The following is a 23311-nucleotide window of genomic DNA, read 5'->3' as shown; positions in this document are numbered from 1 at the left end:
GAGAGATGTGAAAGGTGTGTTCTACAGGGGAGGAAAGGGCCTTGATCCTCTTCATGGGCTGCAGCTGTGACAACTGGATAAGAGGACGGACATGCGTATGGGCCAGTGCTGGAAACAAAGCATGGAAATATCTCTAGTCTGTCGTTTCTCTCTGAGCTTGGCATCCTTCCCAGTGTGTGTTCTGTTATCTGTGGACGTCCTCAAGCCCTTATCTTGCCTGGTTTGTGTTGCTTTTTTTCCTTCTTCTTGTAACTGTTTGTGTGGAAGTTTTTTGTCTTCCATCAAGGATATTCAGAGCTTGGAAGCAAAGTGAAGGAATGAAAGGGGCTTCACCTGTTTTCTGTGACTGTGTTTGTTTTGTATCCCACCCTGGATCATCATACTTAATTTCAAAAGTAATTGTAATAAAGGCAGAGGCAGAAAACAAACGGGCACAATGGGATTCAGTTCCTGCTTTCTTTTTAAAGACTCTGCTGGGTGAAGTTCTTAATGTGAAAGTCTTGAAGCGGATCACATCCTCAGGGCTTTCCTCTCTGGAAAAACTTCCCTTTTGACCCATGGATTTTGCTATTTGTTTCCCACCTGAAAGCATTGGAGGGCAAATGAATGAATGGATGGATGAAAAAATGAATGAACGGATGGATGGATGAATGAATGAATACATTTTATTCTTGCATCCACAAGTCACTAATATAAGGCTTATAATTGGCGCATCCAAACTGCACTTCAACATAGTCTGAGTCTTTCTTATTATTTGACATTTGACATTTATATTTTTATTATATAAATTACAGGCCAAGAGATGATGTTGCTGGGCCTGACAGCTCTGCCCTCCCATTTCCCTTTCAATAACCTGGTTTTGAATCTTATCTGCTACAGCTTGCATCATCCCTAATGCAGTTCAGTACAGATTTTGGCAGCAAACCACGAGCACATGGGTTGAATTAACAAGCAAATACTTAAAGGAAGCCTCCTGAAAAGCCAGTGTCATTATGCCTGTTGCTAAATCAGTTCTCCTCCTCGCTTAGAAAAACCTCCTCTGTTTGCAAGCATTCCCCAGAGTTGTTTCTGTTCTCCGCTCCCTTCCAGCTGTGAAACACAGCAAAGGATATAATTGGAAAGCCTTGGCTTTGTCATTTGTGGCATAACAAGCACGGTGAACTGCAGCTCACAGATTGATATCGCCCGAAGCACCAAGCTGCTTGCTTCTGATGCAAATGTTAACATTATTGTCCACCATAAAAATGGGAGGGGGGGTGTAGGTCTCATAATAATATTAAAGCATTAATGGATCAAATAATTATAATGATGATGAAGTGCCAAAGGTACTAATAACATACTTGTAATTCTCAGTTAGACGACCCCGTGGCCTCTTGGGTTTTCAGTTCATATTTTTAAATTTCTAGGAACTCATATTTCTGACAACCTTACTTGGTCAGTCCACACTATGGCCACTGCAAAGAAGGCCCAACAGCACCTGCACTTTCTGAGGCTGCTGAACAAAAGTGGTCTGAGTGAGAAGTTGCTGGTTACTTTTTACTGTTCTACCATCAAGAGCATTTTGGCATACTGAGTAACGGTGTGGTATGCTGGATGCTCTGCAGTGGATAAGAAGATGCTCCAGGGAGTTATAAACACAGCACAAAAAAATCATTAGTTGCTCTCTTTCTTCTTTGGAAGAGATTGCGAAGACCAGACTCTTCTCTAGAGCACTAAAAATCTCCACAGACCGTTCTCATCCTGGTCATTCATATTTTGAACAGTTACCATCCGAGAGGCATTATAGGTGTCGTAAAATGAGGACGAATAGACTGAGAAACAGTTTCTTTTCCAAGGCAATAATTGTCTTGAATCAAACGATGCATATGTGATTTAGCCCTATGTACATAGTGGCATTTTTAAACTATCTAACTTACAATATGTTTTAGATAGGTTTTAGACTAAGTTTTTAATTATTATTTTAATTATTTTAATTTTTAAATACTCTGCAGTGCGATTGTGATGTGGTGTTTGGGGCACTGTGCTGGAGTAGCTTTCAAATTTCATTGTATTTGTATAATGCAATGACAATAAAGGTATTCTATTCTATTCTATTCTATTCTATTCTATTCTATTCTATTCTATTCTATTTCAGAGATAGTGTCTTAATGAAGCAGAGAAAGAGTGGTCCAAAGCAAAAACCAGTGGGACTAGGAATGGCTTCCCAGTTGCTGATGGTTTGACTAGGGATGGATGCTCTCTGGCAGCTGTCTGGTCAACCCAGATGTTAGAAGCAGTGGTTGCCTGCTGCCAGTTTGGACCGGTTTGGGCGAACTGGTAGTTCTGACCGTCAGCTGGCCCCCGTCCTATCCTATCCTTTATTTCCTGCCGATTATCTCCCCCCACTGTTCTACTTACCATTGCTGACTTGGAAGGTAAGCAGCTCAGCTTATAAATGCTCCGTTTTCAGTGGAAATTCTGGTAGGTCCCGCCCACCATGCCCCCACCCACCCAGCAACTGGGCAGCGAACCGGTTGCTGGGATTTTTGAATCCCACCCCTGGAGAAGCCACAACCACGTGACTAATTTAACCATTTAACAACTGTGACAATTCACTAAACCAATGTAGTGGGAAAAGTCATAAAATGGGGCAAAGCCCGCTCAACAAATTTCTCACCTCGCAAGATAAATTCTGGGCTCAGTTGTGGCCGTGCTAACTCAAGGACTGCTGATCGGTGCAAGGTGGGACTTACAGTTCTGCCGTGTACTGCGGAAGATGCTCGGGGATTTTGCTGAGCTTCTGATTGGAACAATCCACCGTCGTGCCTTCGCAGCGGCATTTTTCAGGGCAAGCTAAGTCCGCAAAGCAATCGCCACTGAGTTTGGATCGGTAATCTTCCGTGCCTAGGGGTGAAACAAAACATAAAACACGTCCGTGAAGCTGGTTTTCCAAAATTTGCCAGAAGAAGGAGAAGAAGGAGAAGAAGAAGAGAAAATAAGTCGATCTTGCAACCAAGATGAAAAGGGTTTTGTGATCTTGAAGAAGAGTCAGGCTTAAGCGAGGGTTAAATTTGAGAAAGCTTGAAATTTGCCAGAGGGGGGGAACCCTGCACATGGTTTAACATGAACTGGAGCTTTTCACAGCCGCCGTTTCTGCTGATTAAGCTGTCAGCCAATCTATTCCATTTTACAGTGGGAAAAACAGAGAACAACGTCCCTTTTGGCTCAATAGGCTTTTATAAAACCCCAGTTTTAGGGTTAAGTAGATTGTTGCCCCCGTTTTTTTTTTTCACTCCCTGTTTAGACTCCCATTTTGCTGAAGCCTTTTTATGTCATCTCTCAACAATGCAGTTTACAGCGCTGCCTGGCCTCGTCGTTTGATTTGGTTTTGTTTTATTTTATTTTTTTGGAATATAGAATTCAGATTTAAGCCTCAGCAGCTTGCCATGCTGTAGAAAGCTGCGTGACGTTCCATGGTGCTTGACAAAACCATGTTTAACGCATACCTCACAACCACATGGTTAGATCAAGCACAACAGAAAATCTCGCCCACTTAATCAAACTTCATCCCACCGGGACAAGGAGAGGAAACAAAGGGGAGGGGTGGGAGAAGAGGAAAAGGAACAGGACAGGGTGGCAGGGAGAAACTTCAGAGGGTGGCCGTGGCATTCTTTGGAGCGAGACTTTCCTCCATGACGGTCACATCATTGAATCTGAAAGGAGAGCAACACAGGCGTGCAGGAGGAGATTTCTTCCCCATTCGTCGTATAAGTAAGACACGTACAAGTCAAACAGACATCTAGAAAAGATCTGAGGGTTGGTTGGTGGGAGGAGAGAAAACAAAGGAGGGTCGTGAACTCTTCTTGGATCAAAGGTGAGGAGACCGAGACTCAAAAGGGGAAGTGCCTCTGATCTGAGGAGCACGATCCACACACTCCCTTCTGTGCTTACAGCCCCAGTGGTGAACTCCTGGAAAGAGGGAGAAGAAGAAAACACAGACAAGGAGGAAAGAGAGACAGAGTGGTCTCCAATGGAAGCCTCCCAGAAGACAAGAGAGCTGATATGCAATGGTGGGATTCAGCCGGTTCACACCGGTTCAGAAGAACTGGTTGTTAACTTTCTGAGCAGTTTGGTGAACTGGTTGTTGGAAGAAATCCTTAGGGCAGAGAACTGGTGGTTAAATGATTTGAATCCCACCACTGCTGATAGGCTTGATCTCACCTAGGGTTTGAGGAACAAGTGGGCTTCCATTTGGGGCTTCCAAATCCAGAAGTTGGTTTTTTGTTTTGGCACATACCTTAAACATAAATTTCTTTGGTTGTGTGGCTTAGCCCAAAAGAGAGCAGACCAATGTTTGTTTGTTTTTGGAAGCAGAGAGGACAGCAAAAACACTGAGCAACAGTGACTTCACCCAACAATTTAATTCCAAGTCAGGGACGTGGTTTGCCCAAGCAAAGTCACCAATGGCCATCATGGAACTAATGGGAAAGGGACACAGCTACAGTAGAACCCCATGGCACTCTGGTCATACATGTTCACCGTTCAAACATGCAATCAGCTGGCTCTTGGAGCCTTCTGGATGTGTTTGAAAGAAGTAGAAGAAAAAGAGCTAGTCCATAGTTTTAGGGCATACAGCTGGCTAAGCTCCCATCCCAAAACAGGTTGTCATTCTGAAGTTCAAAATAATAAACTCATTTGTACTAAATAAATACTCATTCACAAGTTGGATTCTCCTAACTTTTAGCTTTTTATATATTTATTAATTCTTCTATGGAGCCCATCTCTCCTTAAGGTGACCCTGGGTGACTTTTGCAAGACTAACATATGGGTTTCATAGATCAGCCTTTCGTAACCTTAGCAATTCTAAGCTGCGTGGACTTCAACTGCTAGAATTCCCCAGCCAGCTGTGCCAGGTGTTTGATATGATTTTAAAATGAAATAGTAATTTCACTTTTCTGATTTTTTTTTTTTTATGAGAAGTCTCGACAATAATCAAAAAGGCCATTTTCTTTTTGTAGAAGCTTTTCACTCCATCAAAGCAACCAACAGACCTTCTTCAAAGAAAGCAGTTGGTCAGACTTTATTCCTAACAAAGAGGGAGGTTATCATATCAAATAATTCTATTTACTTTTTGCTGGCAGGTCATGCATTTGTATTTGAGTCAAAAGGTTAGTTAAACTTGGAAACCCTCCTGCCAGTCAATTATTTTTCACCTATCAGGATCCTGCAAGGTAAATGAGCAATCCTATAGTTCCTCCCTCAAACCATCAAGAAAATACTGGAATAAAGATCCTCAATACAAAATAAATCATTAAAATGGAAGCATGTGTCAAAGAGGAACAGCCAATGCGTTTGGTGTGGCATGTGCAAAGAGAATTAAAGTGGTATAAAATAGTGGCGATGTTTTAATTATTTTTTGATTTTATCAGAGCAATGGTACCCATGGATCCTTATGCAAATAAAAAAAAAAACCACCAATTTTGACCTGGCACTCCGTGATTTTGCAAGCACAGGGAACAAAAGAAAGGAATAGAGCAAGACAAGCAGAAAATCGAGTTCAGGTCATAAAACAGCAAAGAGGGAAAGGGTTCTTTGGGTTTTCTCAGCCCTTTGATCCGAGCAGGATTCTTTCATTTTAAAGCAGCTCAGCGGCTACATTTAAAGAAAAAATGATGTTAAGCAAGACAAAATATCCCAGCAAGTTCTCCTTCAAGAAACTATGAGCTGGATACCAAGAGCTGCATGCAAAGCTCGTGGGTTATGAAAACAAATCTAGGCAACTAGCACTATTCTAAAAGGTGTTTACTAGGGTTAAAAGGCATGCATCACTGTGCTTAGAAGTTAAAACAAAATTGCTTTGTGTGATAGCACAAACTCAAGTCTGCAGCTACTTGCACTGCACAGCCAAACCTACCTGGAATGAAATACTGTTCTTTAGCTACATTAAAAAAAGACACAGAGAGAGAGAGAAAATAGGAACCTGAATGTCAGCAAGCAAAGAATTAATTTATTAGACTAAGTAAGGATGACAGATAGGCTAAAGTGACTACCACGGGGAAAATGTATATTTGCATCCATTGATTTACACAGTATGCCTGGATATAAATTTATTTGCATAAAGGTTAGTTGCGTTATTCTTGAATTTGCCATTAAAAAAACAGAATTAACTGCAGACTAGATGGACACCAGATGCTACAAGTTAGATTTTAGAAGAAAGAAAGGAGGAAATAGAGTAAGATTAGAAAAAAACAAACATCACAATTTATCATGATAGAATATAAGCTTTTCCTTGAAATATGAAGGACATGCGTTTCAATTTTCTATTGCTGCTGGTTTTCTAAAAAAAAGGATTTTGCTAGTACTCCAGGAGTGAAAAAGAAATGCTGTGAGGAATATAGCCCAATGGTCTGACTTAGTTCACAATTGAAAAGCATTATGTAGTCGATTTCTGTCTCTATTTTTTGTGTTTAACCAAGGTTGAGATGTGGGCTACTAACCTACATGGATATTACAGATCCAGTCCAGACTTCCTTTGATTGCTAAATAATTCAGCTAAGAACCAGACAGGATTTCTGTTAAGGATGTCTGCAATTTTCTTTCCCCTCTTTAGAGAGGCTGGGCGAGTTTTCTTTGGAAGGGAAGAAAAAGTAGCAGGCGAGCAAAAGAAATTACCTGAACAACGAAATTTCTTGCTTTTGATCTGCCCAATCCTTTTGTTGGCCAAACGGCGGGGGCTGGAGCAACGAGCACCGCTGGTCTCAATGGGGTTTACATGGAGATAATCTGCCAGCCACTTCAGATGACAGTCACAAATAAATGGGTTCTGAGCCAAGTGCCTTTGACAAACAGAAAGAAAAGAACATTTTTAAAAAGGGGGGGGGGCGATGTTGCGGTAGGTTTTCCGCCAAAGTTTCCTGCTGTACTCAGGGAGTTCACTCGAAATGCTCATACGTACAGTGTTTGAATTGCTCGTAGAGGAGAGAAAGTGCCCTTTGCAATAGTCTGAAGTTTGTTGTCATACAAAGAGAGAAGGTTCAAATTATGTAAGTCTTGGAAAGCATCCACTCGCAGGCAGTTGATCTTGTTCGCATTCAATAATCTGTAAAGCCAAAGAGAATGGCAACATATTAGGTGTTTAATTAAGCTTCGCTGCTGTAGCTCTTGGACTTATATGCCCCTTCGCGGTGCTTTCCAGCCTTCTCTATCTACGAGGTTTACAGAGTCAGCCTCTGGCCCACAACAATCTGGGTCCTCGTTTTACCCACCTTAGAAGGATAGGCGTCTCCGGTCAGGAGCGAACTTCTGGTTGTGGAATACTGCATCGAACTCCCAGTTAGCCTGGAATACTGCATTCTAACCACCAGGAAGGAAGAGAGGGAGGAAGCGAAGGAAGGAAGGAAGGAAGGAAGGAAGGAAGGAAGGAAGGAAGGAAGGAAGGAAGGAAGGAAGGAAGGAAGGAAGGAGAGGGAGGGACCCCTAACAATAGCACTTAAGACTTATATCCTACTTTCCCAGCCCTCTCTAAGCAGTTTACAGAGACAGCCTCTTGCTCCCAACCATGGGGGCTCTCATTTGACCCACCTCAGAAGCAGTTTTCTTAGAATCCACTTTGAGTTTTCTCAACGTGTAGTGAAGGAGCAGTATGGCATTCCCAAGTTCTAGTTGACTTTCTTCCTCCAGTTCTTAGTTTTATCGTAAACATTAGGCCCTCTTGAGGATTTTCACACAAATATTCTACTAGGGCAGAGGTGGGGAACTGTGGCCATTTGATAACTTATGGACTCCAACTCCCAGAATCCCTGAGCCAGCTGGCACCAGCTGAAGTCCACAAGTTATCAAAAGGCCCCAGTCCCCCACTTCTGTGTTAGGATATTGCCTGTCCATCTTGCCTGTCCAGATTTCGCAAGGAGCTGCCCTTGGCTTCAAACAAACTAGAACAATGCAAGCTGAAAAGTGGCACTATTGTTTACTCCAAGGAAATTTACTTCTGCAGGGTACCTGTGTTCATATTTATCTGTGTTTGCCCTGCACTGCACACATGCAGATACATGCATTATACACATATATGCCTATTTTGTTACAAACCCAAACAATATTTCTTATTTCCTAATCATATATATTTTAAAGTTCACCTCTCAGGTGCAAGTAATTTTAATATGTGTATATAATTATGATTCAATAATTCAACCTTTTCTCCCCTAGATCTGTGGGACCTAGCTAGTTCCCAAATTAGTATTTAAAAGCATGGGAATACAAAATAAATCAGACATTTCTGTTATTTTTTTCCAACTTATTTTTTTATATTCTTGGATCTATTCTTTCCTTCCTCCCTCCCTCCCTCCCTCCCTCCCTTTTCATACATGCAAAGGCTGTTTAGTCTTCTCATTCATGTTTCCTTTGAAATTAGTGTATCTTATGTAGATAAAGAGAATACCACTCATCTATTGTTCAGTGTTATTGGAGGTTGTTTGTTGCCCACAAGCAACTTTGCTGCTGTACCCTCAGGATATCGAGTTGTTTGCCCTCACAGTTTTACCCTGTCTTGGGATTAATCAGATGTAGAGAACCACAGAGGAATAAAACTCTCTACTGTGAATTGCATGGGCCATTTTGTGACTATATAGAGGACATTCACTTTAGTGGAGTTGAGTAGATCCCAGCACTAAGCAAAAGAGACATACAGAATCTTTCAGAATGGTATATACAATCCCTCTTACTTGAAGTTCTTAGACTAGAAAGATATGGATGTTACATATCTTATACCCTGTACATGAGGTGTCTCATCCCTCATCTTTCTCCCACTTCCTTCAAACTGGTAAAATTCCAAATAAATCATTTAATTCCAATGTCATTATCAAACTTCATGACATCTAGTAAAGTATTGGCTGAAAATGTCCATGTCTTGGAATGCCAGGAAAAAGAGACAATCAGCAAGGAAACAAAGGCAAGTTTGTATAAAAAGTGGAAAACTGCATTTCTAGGCACAGGAATATTCTCTGCCACTCATCCTCCAAGCAAACAAAAGTTGTATCTACCAGTCGTGGCTGCCTCTTCCCAACTGTCTCCCTTCATATGTAACCATGATTTTAAAATGCAACGTTCACGCTAATTTTTAAAAATAATAAATATGAATAAATAACCTTGCTTAAAGAAGAGATAGACTGACAGACAGGGGGACTAATAGAGATAACTCCGAGAAAACAGCATAAAATGAATGAAAGTGTTCCCTTAAAATCGGTATTCTCAAACCATGGGTTCCAGTGCTTAAAAGCAAAACAAAAAGGACTGTAGAAAATTAATTGAAGGGGGGAAAATGTTTTATCTTGATGAAGAGTAGGAATAGGAGAGGAGAGCCTGAAAGGATTAGAAAGAAAAAAAAAAACCCTTCAACTTCAAAAGATGGAGATTTCTCCCCTCAAAGCAGGCTTGCTGGTTCAACCCACTTCAACCCCAAACTCCCTTCTCAATAAAGACAAATAAAACTGTGTTTTAATAAAAGAAATACTCACAGTAACTGAAGAGCAAAAAGCCCTTCAAAAAGGCCCTTGGGAAGTTCGGTGATTTTGTTTCCATAGAGAACCCTACAACAACAACCACCACAACAAAAATGGTTAATTAATGCATCTAGACATTTTCGACCACCATATTCCCCCAGCAATAGCAGAACAAAGTTCTCATGAAAATGCTTTTGAATAACACAATTTTATCTGCCAAAGTTCCACTATCAGGCTCTTAATAAGGAGTTGGTGTTGGTCTGGTTAGTTTTTCTAAAAGTATTCTAATTATTTTCACAGATGTCTTCTGACCTAAATCACATTATTAGCACAGAGGGTTCTGAGAGTGATGCTTTACAGGAAGAAAATTGGTTTGCCTTGTTGTTGTTGTTGTTGTTTTTAAATCTCACCTATTTTTATAAGTAACTCAAGGCGGCAAACATACCTACTACCCCTTCCTTCACCCTATTTTCCCCCCAATAATTGCCTTGTGAAGGGAATTGGGCTGAGAGAGAGAGGGAGTGACTGGCTCAAAACCACCCAGCTGGCTTTCATGACAGGACTAGAAATCAAAGTCTCATTCATGGTGATTAGCCCAAAGTCACCCAGCTCACTTTAATGCCCAGCTAAAATAAAGCCATCTAAATCAGGATTGCACAACTTGACTAGTGGCATCACATCAAGCGCATATCACACCAAGGATAACAATGTGTGTTGACTTCCTACAGAGTTTCTACAGAGTGCAAATTACACCACTGGCACACAGGAACAGTTGCAGGATTTGGGTTTGGCCAGTTTAGAGAAAAGAAGGACTAGGGGAGACATGATAGCAGTCTTCCAGTATTCGAGGGGCTACCCCAAAGGAGAAGAGGGGGGTCAACTTCATTTCCAAAGCCCCAGAAGGCAAGACAAGAAACAAAGGATGGAAACTCATCAAGGAGAGAAGCAACCTGGACTAAGGAGAAACTTCCTAACAGTGGGGACAATCAACCAGTGGAAAGTTGCGGGTCCTTCATCATTGGAAGAGCCTGGACAGCCACTTGTCTGAAATGGCAGAGGGGTCTCCTGCTTGAGCAGGGGGCTGGACTAGAAGACCTCCAAGGTCCCTTCCAACTCTATTCTGATTGGAATGAAGGAATGGACAGCAGCTGTATAGTTTCATTTTGTCGTGGAATGAATTATTTGTGTGGAGCAAACAACCTCTCTGCATTTCAGACATGAAGTACAGCTAGAATTTTCAGTAGCTTGAAAACTCCCTGAACATTTCAGGTCTAATCGAGCTTAAGCAGGCAGCATATGGAAGGGTAACTGCGACAGAAGTTGAGACGCATAAAATTTGGGGGAACCAGCTAGCAGAACTACAACAGTGCAATTTTATTTCCTTTTCTAGCCCTCTGGTGAGTACAATGGAGTTTTGATAAATAGCTTCTACTATGGTACATTTGCGAAGGGATTCAGAATATGGAGAAGAAGAAAAACATAAGAAGGTGCTTATTTTTATTTAACTCAGGAAAGCAACCGAAGAAGCAGTTAGACATCAGAAAAAGAAAAAAGAAAAGAAAACCCACAGGGAATGAATTTGCAAGTTTTGTTCCCACCAGACTTCAGAGCTGTATTTAGCAGCATAGCCTAAAATCTATAAGCATTTGTCTGCGCACATACCTACCGTCTGGAAAACAAATATGCTATTGAAAATTGAGTGCAAATGGCCTTACAAATAGTTTTTAAAAGAACTTACATCAGGGACATGCACTTTAAAAACCTGTTTCGGGATAATGTAAATGTCAAGGAGTGAAAACAGCTGATCTGCATTAAAAATAATGCAGACAATTTAGGGTAAGAGTAACATAAAAGAAAGAAAATTCTGCACGTTAAAGAACATTGCAGACTCCAAAGACTGCAAAGCTGACTACACATATTTCTAAAACATCTGTAGAAAAAAATATTGAATCCATATATCTTTACATAGCACAGCAGGATTTTTTTTATATATGTATAATTTGCCCAAGATGGAGTGAATTCTACCATTACATTACATGAAACCAGTGTATTAATTAAACTAGCTGGATTAAATAGTGAAGCTGAACTTTAAATTAAAGGTCCAACTATCCTCACTTATTAAGTTTACAGTTTCCTAGGAACAGATCTGAAACTGTCTTCATCTCAGACTAGGATTATTTTCACTACATAGGATTATTTTTTTAAACAAATTTACAGTCATTAAAACTTCATATGCAAAATCTGCAGTCAAGTTGAGTTAATGTTTCCAAAAAAATCTAGTTGTATTAATATATGATAATATCATCTGAAGCCCAAGTTCAATGGCTTAACTGGTTTAAAGACAAGTTACCGGTAAATTAGGATGACAATAAATGTAATTAATAGCACAAATGCTGGAAATGAAATATTTTTAGCCCTGACATGCTCCATGGGCATTCTTCAAAACTTAAAAAAAAAATGCATGGATAGTTAATCACTTCCTTAAATATTTGCTCCTCTCACCAGCTGTCTGAGTATGCAAATATGCATTGTAGCATATCCTCATTAAGCAGTTGGTTTTAAAAAGTCAAATGCTATCTTGAGTATATTAAGAGGCCCCAGACTCCAAAAGCAACTGTTCCGTTCTTCTCTCTCCAAATGGACAGGTTTCGTTTGGAGAATGGCGTCCAGTTTTCAGCACATAATTGAAAAAGAACAGTGCTGAATAAATTTGAGAATTTGGAACAGAAATACCATGATGGTGAAACATGAGGAGATCAAACCTTATTAACAGTTAAAGGATTTGGTATGTTTAGCTTATGGAAGCTGAGGGAAATCTTCAAATTACACAAAAAGAAGAACTTGCTAATTTTCTATGGCCCCAGAGGGTAGAACCAGACCCCATGGTTGAAGAAAGAGTTTCAGACTAGACACTGGAACTTCTTAACCCTACAAGCTGCTAAAGACTGGAACAAAATTCCATAGGAAGGGGTGACTTCTCCTTCACCGAAGACCTCCCAAGAGAGGTCATCTATCTAGATATCTTCTAGCAGATCCAGTATTCAGCAGGGAACTGGACTTCTAAAGACCTTCCAAGGCAACAAGATAAGTCAAGACCTCCTAAAAGTTGGACTTCTGATTTCCCATAGATAGTGCTTACCTCTGGGAAATCAGTGCCCGCCTACTCCCATGAGTGGGCATGTGATGTTTGATAGTATTACACCCCACTTTGGAAGCGTTGACTTAGCAAGTACCGATCCATCTAATGTTTCCAGAAGAAGTTTCCTTAAGGGAGAGTTTATGTCAGTGACTGGCCTTCACAATGTCCGGGTCAAGGAAAGCATGCAATGCCATCATCAAAAGCACCTCTCTCAATGAACATGGGATGAACATCGCCTGTATGAGAGGCGACTGGGATACTTACAGGGAATTAAGTGAGCGGAGACCCTGGAAAGCATCTGGGGCTACCTCAGAGATTTGATTGTTGCTCAGATCACTAAAACGAGAAAAGATGTCCCAGTAACACAAGCACAGCCTTTAGGACAGCGTCTCTCAGCCTTGGCCACGGTAAGGTTTCTTGCCGGCTAGGGAACGCTGGGAGTCGAACTGCAAACCTCTTAAAAGTGAGCGAGATAATCACAACTTTCTTATGTAAATTCCAAAGTATTTCTCACTTACATTCGCCTGAGCTTTTTATAGGGTGAGAAAGCTCCAGGTGGAATGACCTTGATTGAATTTTGCTCCAGTCGTCTAACAAAAAGAGACAAAAAAAAAACTGGATAGAAAAAAAACACTTCACAGGGAAATAAGATGTTATATAATTGACACCCACATCCACGAGAAAGAACATGCTATAAAAACATGGGCAAGTTACGCCACAAGAACAGAGAGGCTTCAGTGATTTTTAATTTTAAATGCCGAAAAAAATATTCTGTCAATTTGATATAGATTTAATGATAATCCCCATTAGGTGCTAATTTTATTTTGCATTTGTGGCATACTAAGATATCTTATGTTTCATCTGGAACAAGAAAATACAAGGAAATATATTAGATAAATGTATTCGATGTTTTGTTAACATAGGATTCATGTTCTCCTCCTCCCCCCATGTAAAATTAGTCAGTAATAGTCAGTCGATGAGAACTAGGGAGGCGGAAAAGATTTTAAAATGCATAGATAAATGTGTTTATAATACAGGTAACCTTCAACTTACACAAGTCCACTCAGCAACCATTCAAAATTACACCCAGTTGATAAAAGGATAAGATTTTGGACAGTTTCTATGGTTTTTCCCATAATCATAATAATACTTTTCCCTGCACTGGGAACTAACAAAAGTTTACTGGAAAAGTGAATGAAAAAATAGAAAAACGAAAGGCTGAAAATCTTGCCAGAGACTTGGAAAAACAAAGGCCGGAGTGACCCATTCACAGGAAGAAGCAAATCTTAACTTTCATTTCATAGCAATGCAATGCAGAAAGAGCAGTTCGCTAAGGATAGAAGGAAGGCTTCCAGAAATAAATAATTTGTAAATCAGCAGAGCAAGTATAAATTATGGCGCTGTTTAATACCGGAATATTTTCTTGATAGACTATTACCGTTAATAGCCACCACTGTTTCTGAGAAGCCTCTTATGTTCAAATAATAGGGGTCTCTGGATGTACGGGGGACTGACACTCAAAGAAATTGAGGTGATTGTAGCCAGTGACCTGCATTATGCCTCTCTAAACATTAATATTTTCTGTGCAATGAAACAGTGTAACACAATCATGGCTCCCCCCCCCTCCCAATATGGAATTATTTGCAAGAATAATAGAATTGGCCATCTTCTACGCTCCACAGATAAACAAACGTTTCTGCAACATGTCATATGTCAAAGTTGAATAACCATTTGAGATTGGATTAGCCATTTTTCTGAAATGGTATAGGGCTTCCTGTCTAAGCAGGGGGTTGGACTAGAAGACCTCCAAGGTCCCTTCCAACTCTGTTGTTCTATTCTAAAGTCACTTGGGTACCCTTCTACGTCTGATATAATTAATGAATTGATTGTTCAACAAACCAGCCATTATTTTCATTGAGAATCCCATTGATAGGGTTAAAGTCACAAAATCCTGAGCTGTCAATATCTAACGATCAATATATTGAACTCCTGGAGTTTACCAATTATGTCAATCTGGAATTGCTACTTAAATGTATTTGTCAACTCATAAAATATCTCTTTGGTCTTTTTAGAGTTGCCAACAGAAAGGGAGGGGGTAGCAGTGCGGCAGCTTGGAAATTGAAAGTGCATTCCATAAATAGTTTTCAAAGATAGTCACTAGGTGAGTGAAGTTTCTGCCTTGCAAAATTCTAACTGGAGAACATAATTGATGATTCTTGGCTATGGAGGTGTCCCATTGGAGAATATGAATTACGATACACCCAGTGGGTGGAGAGAAAACCAGGGTCAAGGGTGACAATGAATTATGTGTCTCAGAGTCGGCTACACACAGGCAGTGCCGGCATGTTCACTCCCAATGAATCGTTTTGAAGTTCTGGAAGTTTGGCTCAAGACTCATGATTTAATTGGCGTAACTGCCGGAATCCTGACAGTATTTGTGGCAGGGATGAACAGTGCCACCCTCCTCCACCCATTCCCCAACATTGTGTGGGGAGGGACCTAACAGGAATCCACCTCTCTTTATGGACGGAAAGCTTTTGCAAGCAACAATTCAAGTGAGGCAACTACCCAGACGCAAATACAAAGTTGTATCAAACCCACCTTGGTTCATTCACAGGGAAGATAAGTTGCTAGGAAGATATACCTCATTTCTGACTTACATTTCTGTAATGGCTTCCGGAAGATTGGTGGGGATTTCAGTCAGGCCTTTCCCTCGGCAATCCACAATGTTGTTACTACAGGTACACGTAGCAGGGCAGTGCAACACACTACAGGAGGGAGCCATAAAAGACTGGTGACCTGAAAACAGCAACAAATGGCCACTTCTAGAGCTGCAAGACAGCTACTCAAGAAAAGTGCAACGAAGTCACGGCTGGATCCTGCTTGTTTGATATGCGCCCCACTGACCCCTAATCATTATTGTAACAAGTTTTTGTCTGTGGAATTATGGGAGTCAGTCAAGACATCTGGAAGGAATCCAGTTTGGGATAGATTAGCAAGGTTGCAATATTTCCTTTGCATCCATTTAGACATTATCTGCTGAGCTTCTCATCAAGCAAAACCATCAAAAACATTTAGGGGAAGAATAAAAAAGAACGGTCCACGTGACAGTTTTATACATCATCCTTGGACAGCTGGGATGTATTAAGAGTGTCTGACAACTAACTGATGACACAATTGATTTTTTACATTATTATTATTATTATTACTTAAAGTGAACTTGCCTTCTTCCTCATCTGGAGGTTATGAACAGAGAAAAAGAAACAATGTTAGCAACCTATCACTTGACATTTCATTATTCTTTCATGACAAGCAAACAAGAAACCCACAGATGGTAAAATATGTCATGCGCCCACTGTTTATAGTTCCCTTTTATTTATTTTTTGTGCAAAAGTAAGTTATTAATTTTGGATGGGGATGTGGAACTCTGCAGAGCCATAATTTCACCTCTTGCACTGAGTTGTTACTATGAAAAAGCAAGAGGTTGTGGCAATTAAATACGCAGCATCTAGTCTTCCTTCTTCTTCTTCTGGCAGATATTGTTGTAGACGTAGGAGTCGATATAACTTCTATCAGGCATAAGCGCACCAACGTGCCTACCGTCCCTGTCCTATCGTTTCTTTTTATTTTTCTTATATGTATCCATTTCATGTACTCATAACTATGTCTATACTTATACCTGTAATCTTATAATCATTTGACAACATAAACAAACAAACAAACAAACAAACAAATAAATAAATAAAAGAATTATTGTATGAAGGAACAAGAGATGTAAATAAGGGCCAGAATATCGGTTCCTTTCCCCCTCTGCCAATTTTTCTAGTTATGCTGACTGCATTTCGACAAGCAGAAAGAGGATGTAACCAAGACCCTCGATCTCTAAGCCCATCTTCTAAGTCAGCTTTTTGAAGTGGATGGGCTTCACTGCACCACTCAGAATCCTGGAAAAGCGGACTCTCAGCGGACTTCCACGCACCATTTATTAGTGAAACTAGCATGGCCAATGTGGTTTTTCAATCTTGTCTTGCATCTAATTAAAGGTTGATTGAAAAATCAGGCTTGTCAGATGCTCCACCTTTTCTACCCTGCTCTACGGAGTGGAGAGTTGGTCTCAGAAAGAAAGCTACATGGAAGAGACCAGAAGAATTTGAAATGTGGATTTACAGGGGGCCATTGCATATAGGTTGGGTTGACAAAGTCAGAAATGAGGAGGGGATAAGCCACCTGGGAAAGCCAAGGGGAATCACCCAAACCATTCAAAAAAAGCAAAAGTTGGAAAATTTTGGACATGTGAGGCGACACCTGGAAAAATACGGCATGCTTTGCTTAACACTCCAAGGAAAGATGGAAGGCAAATGAGGTCCAAGCAGAAGAAGAACATCATGGCTTCAAAATCTAAGGGGGCAGTTTGGGCAAAACCCAGGAGCACTTTTTCATGCAGCAGTTGATAAAAAAAGGATCGCCAATATGATCGCCAGTGTTTGATGACGGATAGGGAAGGAGAAGGAGAGAAGAGGAAGAGGAAGAAGAAGAGGAGGAAGAGGAAGAGGAGGAGGAGAAGGAGAAGAAGAAAAAGAAGAAGAAGAAGAAGAAGAAGAAGAAGAAGAAGAAGAAGAAGAAGAAGAAGAAGAAGAAGAAGAAGAAGAAGAAGAAGAAGAAGAAGAAGAAGAAGAAGAAGAAGAAGAAGAAGAAGAAGAAGAAGAAGAAGAAGAAGAAGAAGAAGTTGTTTAAAGGGATGGTGGAAGAACCCGGCTGTTCTTACCGCTGCAGATGAATTCTCGTTTCTGAACCTCAGCTATGTTATGTCCTCGTAAGTGTAGTGGGGACATACACTGAGTGTAAAGGCCGACTCGGGGTCGTTGACGTAGCCAGTCAGATAACCAAGCCAAGTGACAATCACACTGTAGATTGTTGGAGTGAAGGCGGCTGGGGGGAAAAAACAAACACACACACACAGTTTCAAAAGTCAGTGTACAAGATGGAAAAGTGAACAAAAGAGTACAAGATAAATAAAATGGTTTTATTTATGCCTGCAATGCTGACTCAGATTGAAGGTTAAAATATGACAGTTTCCTGCTCTCCTCATTTGGGAAGCGACGATTCATTCCCGCTGTTGACCCAAAAGGAACTGATCATTTCAGAGGCTGTTGCTTAATATTGAAATCCACGTTGCAGGAGCATCAGCCTTGCTACTGCATTAAATTAACACGGATCAGAATTTATTCAAATATATTTAGGCGTATTTCACATGCAAGTTTCAGCTTCAGGAGTGGAAGGCAAATGCTGACGAGATTCAGTTAAAAAACTGTTGAGAGGCCTTATATTTTTTATATTAGGGAGAATCTGGAAAAAATATTTTAATTTAATTAAGCACTGCTGAGGCTTAATTTTTTTAAAAAAGAAGTTCAAATATTTCTCATTTCTCATACCTGACAACCAGTCACAGATGGAATTGTGAAATTAAATGAAACACAGCTGATTTATTTCCACAAGATACCACTAATTCTATCAAATATATCTGTATTATTTTAAATATCAATCCATCATAGATTCTTCTGGGTATTATCAAAGAAAGGATTTTTCTACTGGTCTGAATGTCATTAACATGCTACCTCTAAGCATTCTAGAGTGCGAATTTCTTCCGTCTTCAATGAAACGTTATTTCCCTTCAGAGTTCCTAAAATTATACATTTTTTTTGACGGTGGCTCTTCTTAAAATCCGTTCTTATCTGCTGATGGGAGCAGGTTTAGAATGTCCCAAAACTCTAATCTGGTGCTTCTAAAAAGGAAAACCTCAACCAGATGAGTCCTTTTGAGAAGTCTCTCAAAAGGACTCATCAGACTTCAACACTTTTCCAGTAGGAAATTGTAAATACTTACAAAGTTCTGAGTTTCGGCATATGGTTGAAACTTGCCACTGAGAGTCGCGTGATGTTGTTATTGTTGAGAGTGCTGCAAAATAACAACAATATGTATTCATTTATTTAGGTACAAATTTCTCCAATTACTCTTATATTTATGAACAATATTGCCTTCCATCATTATGAAGGAAAGAGAAAAATGAAGAAAAACAGAATACCTGGTGCCATTTTTGAAAACCAGAAATGAAGAGCTTATTTCTATCTTTATTTTTTTTTATTAAGACCCCTGTGCCTCAACCTTTTCACCTGGTAAACAGAGTACTACTAATGTAAAATAAACGTAAACAAATAAACTAAAAAAAATACCTGGAACTAGAAATAGCAGCACCTCAAAATTCAGAATGAGAATTTAACAATGTTGAGGTAATCACAAACACTTTGCTGAAGTATTGTTGTAGCATCGTGGTAGCTATAACATTTTTTTGTCATGCAGTTAAAAAAAGTAACACATTTTAATATTTTTATCAATACCTGGCTTAGAAAGAGGCTACCAAAGCTGTGAAATAACCCAACTGAATAAATATTACCAAAAACATAGTATGTATTTACCTGGGGCTGAATCATAACAACCACAGTAGCAATTAAACATATTTCTTTTAAAAAAAAAGTTTTTATTGGTTTTTAAAAACAAACATAAACAAACAAACAAAACATAAAAACATCAAGCAATTAAAAATATTTCTGCTGGACTTCAAAGTAGAAACTTACTATGTGCCAAGCAAATCTTACAGCTGCAATGCCACTGTGATTTTACTCTAATAGTGGATGAGACGGAGAATAGGGAGTGACATTTGGGGAAATAAACAGAAACTGTTTATTTTAAAGCCATTTACTATGTGCAGATATGTGCAGATACCAAGGTTTTAGCTTTGTAAACAATATTAAATTTTTGAGATAGATAGATAGATAGATAGATAGATAGATAGATAGATAGATAGATAGATAGATAGATAGATAGATAGATAGATAGATAGATAGATAGATAGATAGATGATAGATAGATAGATATAGGTAGAGAGAGAGAGATGATAGCGATAGCAAGAGAGAGAGAGAAAGAGAGAGAGAGAGATACAGATACAAACATGACCAAGAAAATAGGGCTTTATTTGACAACAAGAAACCTAGTCATGTCACCCATAGACCTAGGTCAGTTAGGGAACTAGCAGGTTTCAGTGGTTTTGTGCATTTAATTTGGGGAAGGTTGTTCTGAGAGAAGCAGTTACTTTAGCAACCAAAGGGGGAAAAATGTTTGCCAACAGCAGCAACCAGCCCTGGAGTAGGCATACTGCAGCTGTGAAGCCCAACAGGCAAATCAAACAGCACAGCTCGACCACTTCAAGGCAGAAAGGACAACTTTTGATGTGGAAGCAGAAAATATGAAAATATATGAAAATGATATGAAAATATAATTTGTGGTAGGCTCGAGGTGAGCAGGGGATGATGTCTTCCACCCAACCTGAGTTGGAACAGGTCACTGCGATCCATGTGAATCTGTCTTAAATCTTTGCTTGTTACAAGCATTAAGAAATAATTTTTGAAAGACATTTAACCCTTAATAGCGTATTGTTTATCAAGACCCTTGAAGTAACCCTTAATAGCGTATTGTTCCAATATTTAAGGGGCTGCCCCAAAGAAGAGGGGGTCAGCTTATTCTCCAAAGCCCCTGAAGGCAGGACAAGAAGCAAAGGATGGAAACTCATCAAGGAGAGAAGCAGCGTAGAACTAAGGAGAAATTTCCTGACAGGGAGGACAATCAACCAGTGGTTGTCCAATCTCTAGAAGCTTTTAAGAAGAGATCAGACAACCATTTTTCCGCAACAAGGTTTCCTGCCTGGGCAGGGGGTTGGACTAGAAGACCTCCAAGGTCCCTTCCAACTCTATTATTCTAAGGTGATCTCTGTTATGCTAAAGAGATCAATGAAGAGATGTAAGAATATCCAATTAAATATAATTGTAATCCTGTATCAGGACAGAGGAATGGTTCTGATTAGGAATTACTGGTCACTGAGGTTTTTTTTTTAATCAATACATAAGCTGTGTTAAATATAAAAAAAAGAATGGCAGTTTTCCTGATACAATTAAGAAGTTCCTCATCGTAAAACCATCCACATAGATCACTTTTGTATACACAGTCACAAATTATGAGACCTGGTTCATAATTGGAAACACTTCTTGAGGGTTTTTTTTTCTAATGCACACTCAACTGAGAATGTGGTAGAAGAGTCTTATTTCAAATGAGTTACCCTTTACAAAGAACAAGTCCACACTTCTCATAGTCAAATATTAATTACTTAAGCAATGTTATCACTAAATCAATCCCAAAGGTGCTTTTTCAAGAGGCAACTAGACTTTCTGATTTTTCATTGAAGACATTTTGCTTCTCATCCAAGAACTTCACTTCTGAAGAACTGAAGAAGCTTCTTGGATGAGAAGCGAAATGTCTTCAATGAAAAACCAGAAAGTCCAGTTGCCTCTTGAAGAAGCACCTTTGGGACAACACGACCTGCATGACTGAGAATCTCAATCATCACTAAATCCATGTTTTCCAACTTTGACAACTTTAAAATGTGTGGACTTCAACTACCAGAATTCCCCAGCCAGCACTGAAAAGTTGAAGTTCACACATCTTAATGCAGCCAAAGTTGAAAAACACTGCATTAAATTAAGGGCTGTTTTTTTGTAAATTCTCCTTGACACAAACAATTGCTTTCAGATTAAATGATGAATCTTTATAGGATCTTTAGCAGTGAGGAAGCGGATGTCAAATAATAACAATCACAACATTTACATCACAAACTTCTGCAACGGTGAAATTACTGGAATCAAAAGTTAGTGGCAAAGTAGTAAGCAGGTCACACTGATTTCATAACTGGATGTTTTATAGATATACCAGCATACAGAAATGGTTTCAATAGTTAAATGATTGTTATGATAATAAGCTGTTGGTGAAAAACACAGACCGCTGGAAAAAAGTCTCAAGTTTTGTAAAAGAAACATCACATATTTCTTTACAGATAATGCAAGGGGAGTTTCTCTTTCTTATAACTTGTAGATAGGTTGCCCACCATAATGAAGCAGGTGCCCAGCCCTTTCTAAAGAGGCCACTAATGGCCAAATAAAAACCATGTACCTGAATACATGTATATTTCTCTGTCATGAGATAGGCTAATATCAGCAGAAATGTTTTAAATTTAATGTTAAAAAATCCTTTTTAAAATATACCGAATATTTAAAGTAATACAAAAAGTAGAACGTGTACTTTAAAATGATTTGGATCAGGTGTTTCAGAACAGGTTGAAATTGGAACCCAGAAACTTTTTAAGAGAGAGACATGGATGCTTTAAAAAGCTGTTGGGCTCATGGTCTCACTTCACTTTTAGAAAGCGGGCCACGGCCCTAGTGAAAAAAAACTGTAGACCATTTTCATTTTATTTGATTAATCATATAGTGAAGGACCAAAGCATTCAGGCCAAAAGGAATAGAGAAGGAAACTCCTTGTACAAATCCAACAAAAGATGATTGAATTCGGGAAAAGAATGAAGCCTATTTTCAAAATTTAAAAACAATGAAGTATTGTAGCAATTGCTGAAGTCAACTCACTTACGGCTCTAGCAATTGCAACCATTAACATGGAGATCTATTCTATAATCTCCATGCTAAGAGTAGGCAACTAGCCCTTTTTCTTCTTAGTTAGCCCAACAATTTATGGAGCAACATTAATATCACCTGAAGTGAAATGGGTTTACCCTCCCAAAGTTAAACAAAAAGCAAGGATTTCCATCTTGCCTTTTTCATGATAAGAATCAAACATCGCATCTCGGGGGAGAAATTCTTATGAATTTTTTCATAAGTAAAAATGAAGAATTATTGGGAAAATTTGGTTTTATGTATTCCAAATGAAAGCTGAAAGAACCAAATTTGTCCCATAAAAGAAGAAAGACTGAATTCTTCCAAAGGCTTGCCCTGAATTACAGTTCCTCCCAATCTTTTGTATTTGTTCATTATTACTAAATTCAAGTTAAAAAGGAGAAGTGAGGAAGAAGAAAACCCAAATTCACCAACTGGGAAAAAATATCCACCAATTAATTGTTCTGCAGTATTTTCCATACTTTCTGTATTCTTTTCACACACTTTCCAAAGCTTCTGCTTTTTTTTTCAGCACAAAAAAAGCCAAAAGTACTTTTTTCAAGAGGCAACTGGACCTTATTTGTTTTTCCTTGAAGATGTTTCGCTTCTCAGCCCAGAAGCTTCTTCAGTTCTTGGGTGGGAAGCAAACTGACTTCAAGGAGAGACAAAGAAAATCCAGTTGCCTTCTGACAAAACCCCTTTTGGGACAACCATGATCTTCATTTGACTTCTGGTGCTTTCTATACTTTATTTTTTTTAATATTTTTTTAAAAAGTCTATTTTTAAACATAATCCTGAAAGATGAAATAAGGTAAGATAAAAACATCTCACCTGGCTTAAGAAAAATCTTGATATCCTAACCAGTTTTTAAGACCTTTTTCTTAAAAAGAACATATATATATAAGTTTGTACAGATGGCATGGTTTTGCAGTGAAATTTCATATTTAATAAGGAATCGGTAAGCCCTATTTTCTTTATCCAAAGGGCATGCAAATCAGACTGGTGGGTTGTTTTATGAACAGCATGCAAATTATTTCACTTTGATGAAAATTAATCGGCTGCTATCATTCATCCTCAATAGTTGGAAAGAAGTTTGCGGGATTAAAAAGTTTATTTGTTCACTGCAGAAAGGTTCTACCATCCTGGCA

General features: G+C 39.2%; 1 protein-coding gene across 20 annotated transcripts in view; it reads right to left on the bottom strand.

The window, feature by feature from the left end:
* The window catches only part of SLIT2 (slit guidance ligand 2), a 224515-nt gene that overhangs the window by 48657 nt on the left and 152547 nt on the right, over nucleotides 1–23311 (bottom strand). For 9 of the 20 annotated variants that reach the window (XM_087936490.1, XM_087936486.1, XM_087936489.1 and 6 more), the window contains 10 exons: nucleotides 18496–18567; nucleotides 17378–17541; nucleotides 15273–15411; nucleotides 13131–13202; nucleotides 12877–12948; nucleotides 9489–9560; nucleotides 6935–7078; nucleotides 6652–6815; nucleotides 5894–5917; nucleotides 2733–2883 (listed from right to left, as the gene is read on the bottom strand). In XM_087936490.1, the coding sequence (XP_087792616.1) occupies nucleotides 2733–2883; nucleotides 5894–5917; nucleotides 6652–6815; nucleotides 6935–7078; nucleotides 9489–9560; nucleotides 12877–12948; nucleotides 13131–13202; nucleotides 15273–15411; nucleotides 17378–17541; nucleotides 18496–18567 (1074 nt within the window). The remainder of the gene's footprint in view (nucleotides 1–2732; nucleotides 2884–5893; nucleotides 5918–6651; nucleotides 6816–6934; nucleotides 7079–9488; nucleotides 9561–12876; nucleotides 12949–13130; nucleotides 13203–15272; nucleotides 15412–17377; nucleotides 17542–18495; nucleotides 18568–23311) is intronic. The other 11 variants (XM_087936499.1, XM_087936500.1, XM_087936504.1 and 8 more) reach the window with 3 other exon arrangements.

The sequence above is a fragment of the Pseudonaja textilis genome, chromosome 6 (assembly GCF_049901715.1).
Source record: "Pseudonaja textilis isolate UNSWEBS1 chromosome 6, rPseTex1.2, whole genome shotgun sequence".
In the NCBI taxonomy this organism is placed as follows: Eukaryota; Metazoa; Chordata; class Lepidosauria; order Squamata; family Elapidae; genus Pseudonaja; species Pseudonaja textilis.
The sequence above is the reverse complement of the archived record's forward strand: the minus strand, read 5'-3'. Positions and strand labels throughout refer to the sequence as shown.